Source organism: Gambusia affinis, linkage group LG17 (assembly GCF_019740435.1).
Source record: "Gambusia affinis linkage group LG17, SWU_Gaff_1.0, whole genome shotgun sequence".
Classification (NCBI taxonomy): Eukaryota; Metazoa; Chordata; class Actinopteri; order Cyprinodontiformes; family Poeciliidae; genus Gambusia; species Gambusia affinis.
The window spans coordinates 15,309,035-15,315,034 of NC_057884.1; the positions used below are offsets into that span (position 1 = coordinate 15,309,035).

General features: G+C 36.2%; 1 protein-coding gene across 5 annotated transcripts in view; it reads left to right on the forward strand.

The window, feature by feature from the left end:
• The window catches only part of rc3h2 (ring finger and CCCH-type domains 2), a 29,302-nt gene extending 24,088 nt beyond the window's left edge, over positions 1-5,214 (forward strand). For all 5 annotated transcript variants that reach the window (XM_044144869.1, XM_044144871.1, XM_044144867.1 and 2 more), the window contains exons 19-20: positions 675-838; positions 973-5,214. In XM_044144869.1, the coding sequence (XP_044000804.1) occupies positions 675-838; positions 973-1,114 (306 nt within the window). In that variant the 3' untranslated portion in view covers positions 1,115-5,214. The remainder of the gene's footprint in view (positions 1-674; positions 839-972) is intronic.
• The last annotated feature ends 786 nt before the right edge of the window (positions 5,215-6,000 follow it).

Consider the following 6,000-nt stretch of genomic DNA (forward strand, 5'->3'; position numbering starts at 1 on the left):
GCCTATTAGCTAAACATTTAAAGTGTCTCATAAGAAGCCATGTTAACTTAGAAGGAGCTGCAAAGATCCACGGCTCAGGTGGGAGAATTATTAGTCATGCATTCCACAAATTTGACCTTTATGAAAGAGTGGCAATAAGAAAGCCTCTGAAGAAAACCGAATACTGACAAATCTGGCAAGAAAACTTCCTAAAGGCTGCAAAAGACTTAAGCCTGGGATGTTGGTTAACCTTGCAGATGGAAAATAACTTTAAAAATAACTTTAACAACAGTGATACAATCGAAATAGTACAATTGAAGTGCACTTTTGTCAGTACAAATACAGTACAGACCAAAAGTTTGGACACACTTTCTAATTGAATTCAATTAGAAAGTGGTCTGACACTCCTTTAAAATTTTATTTTCAAAAATGTTAAACATGTAGCCATTCTCTTCCATTTTAGCATTATCTTTTACTTTGTGTCTATCTATAACATAAAATAAAAACAATTTGTTATCTGATTTGTGGTTGGGTTGTATGATCCAAGGATGAAAGATATGGATGCATTTTCAAGGCATAGTCTATTAAGCTTCACGTTGCCTTGATGAATGTATGTTATTGTTTTTAAATGAAGAAATAAAAATTAAAATCGAAATCTGAGCAGGTTCAATTGTGTTATTATCTTTCCCTCTTAGGAGTGCTTAGATCTGTCCAGCCCCGAGTCTCAGGATGCTTCCCACCTCCTCCCACCTCCCTGCTCATCTCCTCTGTGCTCCTCCCCTGTAGAGGAGCACACCCAGTCAGAAAGTCTACTGACAGAGAAAATGGATCCACTCCAGCTAAAAAAGATGGCCTTTAGGTAAAATCTCAACAAAAGTACCCTTAAGGCACATGCTATAAGACTAATCCAAAATCTACACCTGTTTTAAACCTCATTTTCCCTTGCTTCCTTCTTTTCTTCAATTCTGCTTTTTTGAATTTGGGATTTTCTAGGAAATCTCTGTCCCCTATAGGTCTGGGATCAGGAAGTCTGGGCATCAGGAAGCTGGTGTTACGAGCCAGACCTCCACAACTACACGACTCCTCCACCAGGACTCATCCTGAGACGCCTGGGAAGGAGATGCTGCTCAATTGAAGCTAAAGGAACACAATCTGTCCTGCACTGATCAAGAGCTGAGTTACTTCTTCTCAAACAAGAATCTTTTACAACAGGGAATTTTTATTTTTATTTTTATTTTTTTCAATTTGAATAGGTGAAGGTGTTTTTTGACATCTAACCCATCACCTAACAGAACCTTTGACATGCAATGATTTAAGTGACTGAAGCCAATGATCTTCCAGAGCTTCACTCATGGACTTGGGGGACTAAATTTGTTTTGCTCCAGTAAATTCTACATTTATTCAAAGCGTATCCAATAACACGTCATGTTTTCACCCCAGTTCTCAATGTGTGGTTGCTTTTTAGCGTGTGCCTTTGACAAATTACTTCCCATAAAAGCAGGCATCAATGAGAATTTAGGATCTGTACAGCTTCTTGTAGAATAATTTATTCTCTTTTAAATCTTGAAACGTTGGTCAGTTATTTTCTGCCTTTTTTCTGTATTTCTTAATATTTTGTGTTTGCTCTCTCTCTCTGGACATCTTCATGTTGTCATAGCTTTGTGCCATTTGGCAAAGTGGCCTTTTTACATTTTTCGGTGTCTCTTTGTTCCGTAGTATGCCTTATTCCAAAGAAAGGAATAGAAAACATAACAAGACATGCTCTGAGACAGACTGCTTCAGGAGATACTAACTATCCACAGTTATAACCCTCTAAGGACTCTTTCAACTAAACTATTAATAAACTGTTACTGAGCACATAGAAAACACTTTATCTTAACAAACAAACCCTGCAGAAAGGGTTTTCCTTGCAAAGATTTCTGTTTATTTGAAGGATTCTTTTTATCTTTGCACCTGTAGTTTTTATCCTCAGTTAGTTGGTCCCAACAGATCATAGCCTAACTAGTGCATTGTGCATTTATATTTTCTAACAAGTGAAACAGAAATTCTGAATTGCACTCTGTTATTTTAATATAAAAAAATAATTCACAAAAAACAATTGGGCTGAACTGATTAAGTTTTCAGATTGAGGGTATTTCTGAAAATTTGAGAAAGGGCACATAGCTAATTTAAAGATATTTAAAGAAGAGAGAGAAAATCTAAAATCCCCTGATAACATATGACTTTTAATGAGTCATAAGGCAGACCTCTGACTGTCACAGGACCCGGTGCCTGTCAAAAACCCTGTTTGCATATATTCTTTAATGGTTGTAGATTCCATAATTTAATTTAAGTCATGCTTATCTTTCTTTTTGTAGAAATTCTTTACAATTACTCTTTTCCAATGTTAGCATTTTTGCACTTATAAACAAGGACATTGGTTTGCTTTTAAAGCAGAAATGATCATTTAAGTAAACATAAAGCAGTCAAATGCACAAAGAAACTGTGGAGAGAAACAATACTGTCCTCTCTTTCCTTGATTTTATGAAATCAACCTCCCTATAGAGTTGTTGATTTTGCTCATGAAATTGTTTATAAAAAAATGCTCATTTTGTAACCCAGTCCATTTTATTTGCTGTCTGTACAATAGTCACAATTTGTGCTGGATGTTTTTATGTTTTTAAAGGTGAAGTCAACAAAAGAAGAGGAACACCACCTATTGTTTCTTCACGCTAAATCACTGTTTAACTTCTCCAAAACATTTGGATAATTCTTGTTTTAGTGACGCTAACTTCTGTGAAGTTGTATGTTGAGGTATTTTTGTATCTGGATCTTTGTTTTTCATGTTTGTTCTCTTGTCGATTGCTGGCTTTAAGGTCGGTTCGCTATGACCTGCTTTACTGGAGTTTACAGTTGACTTCCATACACCGAGACCCCCTCAAGTCTGTTTAAATTATTTCTGAAGGGAATTAAGTGAAATTATATTAGAAATGTTTCAGGCTTTGGTAGTAATTTCCTCTATGGTGTTCACTTTTACACTGTGGGCCAGAAGTTTAAGTCATCAATCACTGATTTATTTTGGACTTTTATTGATGACTTTCAAGAGTTTCTACTGTGGAATTTTGAACTAATAATTTCAACTAATTATAAAAACACATAATTGGTGCAGGAGCTTTAGTATATTAAGGCATATAAGTTCAAAATTAGATCTACAGGATGTGAGAGAGTCATGAATCTCACATCATTTAAATTTATCTGGTAGGATAAATTTTGCATTTCTCACACATGTAACTGCCAGGCAGTTTGATGAGAAATGCTTAATTAAAAGACCAAAATTAATGAGATTTATACCAAGATTACGTTACATTCTGACCAACAATGTAGGTGTATCTGCACTGTGTTTAAATATAAATGAAGGCCTGGAGATTCTTTGGTTGTTTCCACCCCTGTTACTCCATCTAACGATTAACTTTTGAGTCTTGCCTTGTACGGTGAATTCCTGGACGTAAAAGATGAGGGCTAGTGCAGACGGACATTTGAAACAAGCTTGGCTAGCTATGGTCTCTCTGCTTCTGTTTACAACTTCTCCTTTGAAGTCATGTAAAGTTAAGTGCCATGTCGTTTATAGTACAATCAGTCCCTGCAGTCCTCTTGACGGCTTATTAAAACTCCTTACACAGAAGCTGTGATATTCTCAGAGGTTTCTGACTTCTGAGAGATGCCTCTCCTCTTAAAGTTGTGTTGTGATCCGTTGGAGGAGGTTCGGTCCTTCAGTTAAAAATCACTCAGGGAGTCCTTCAGTTGGCTTTTTCTACGCACGTCTCCGAGTGATCCTTTCACCCAAAGCTGATTGTGGTGATGAAGAGTCAATGATATTATTACCAACATTTACTTTACTGGTGTTTTCTTTTTCTCCTCTCAGTATCAATATTAGCTCTGCTTTGAGTATCAATGAAAAAAGGGCTGGGCACATATGGGACTGTTTGTAAAGGAGTTATTGTGAGTATTGAGTCAAAGTGTTTGTTTATGAAGTTTCCATGGAGCCCTACTGGCTAATTGCACTGGACAAATCTGCAGCCCATCCCCCAGGCCAGCCCATCTTGCATCCCGTGACATGCATGCGACACAGCCCCTCTTGTGATTGCAGAGGAGTACCAATGGTTCTGTAGTTGTGATACAACACACCCGGCGCTGTAAGAGTTCTGCACATGCCCACTGTGTGGCCACGTCAAGTGCTGAAGTTTGTTTGCAGCGTCTTATTTGCTTGCTCTGAAAATTTAATAGCGTTTATCAACGACTTTATTAATATTGTTGATATTAAGACCACATTTGGTTGTTGTGTTATTTTTTCCTTCTCAATATTTTTGAAGTTTGCTCATTTTGGTTAAATTTCTGTAACTTTTTTAAAATCAGACAACAAAGTGTCTGAATATTTTAAATTATATGGGGAAAAAAAATCTTGTTCGTTGATTGTGAAACATAATGAACTGATGTTTGAAGTATTCATGTCTGTATTAGACATTTTATTTGCAAATCTATTGTGCGATTGAAATGTAAATGAATTTTTTAAGAGATGGTACACATCTGTCATTGTATACAGTCTGGCACCATCATTAGATGGACTTGTAGTATTAACGCTCATTTCTACAGCCTGTGATAATCAGATTTATTTAAATGTTCCAAATCCTTGGGGCAATTGTGCAATGTCTCAGAGCAGAGAAGGTTTGATGCTTCTGAGACAAAACCTCTTAAAACGTCCCAAAAATGAATAATACTGTTACGTATTCCATTTATTTCCTTGGAAATATCGCATTGTGAAAGGTTTCCCTTTTACTTACTGTATTTGTAATGCAGGTCTGGAGTAAAGTCTAACCCTATGGTGGTGATGATGATGATGATTTATGTGCTATTAATAATTGATGAAGCAGTCTGTGTATTGTTTTACTGACTGATTATTTTCTGTGTTTTTCTGGCTTGTTCAGCAGTATTGCGCTGACCTAGCTGACCTGGCTGAGCAGGAAACCACTCCTGTGTTGCACTGAGTGTTATAATAAGGAACATTAGAGTATATGAAACCGCATGCTTTAATAAACAGAGCTGTGAAATGCTTCTGTGTGTTTGTAATACAGTGTGCTATTTTCATCTTTTGACAGTTTTGTACATTAGCAGTTATCAATGAGTTTTCTTAAGTATATGTTTGCATGATATTTTTACTTCCGCACATGAACATTTCTTGGTAGGAATTAAAGAGATAAATTATAGATTTTTTAAAACTCACTGTGTTATGCAAGATAAGCTTAATACTAATAAATACATAAATGAAATCTGAAACTTCTGGTTTTATACAGAAGAGGAAAGGACAGAGCAGGAGAAAAATACTCAGAAGAACACTGCCAAAAGTACACAAGAGCTTCTGAAGGAAGAGTGTGTGGACCAAAGTTGCGCATGTAAGTCACCTGACATGAATCTGGCAAAACACACACAATAGGAAAAGTGAAGTAAGACAATGATTCCAGTTCAAGGCCAATTTAACAGCGGTCTATATAGAAATACAGAAGATTTGTTTGAAAGAAGAGTAAAAAATTGTTGTCTCGTCCTTCCCAGTCTAAATAGAAAAATGAAGTGCATTTAATCAAGACCTTTCATTTTAATTGTAAGATTTTTAACTGTGACTCAAACCTAGATGTGTTAGTCATGAGCAACAAGCATTTGGATTCAACATTTCGGTTGATGGGCACTTGAATGAAAGTATTTTATTTTTGATATCTTGCCACTTAGTACCAAACCAGCTCATAGCGGAAATTCTAAAAGTGTTGAAAAATAGATTTTTTTAAACTGCGCACTAAACATAGTTTTCTCTTTACTTGAAATAGATTTTTATGTTAAAATGTTCAAGAATGTTGTACTGCATTAAACTTCATCCATGTGTCACTAAACAACAATCTCCTTACCGGCTGGACAGGAATGGCCAGAATGACCTCAACTTAAGGTGAACAGTGGGTGTGTCTACACTAGACTGCGCTGTGATTTGGTGTCAGGGCA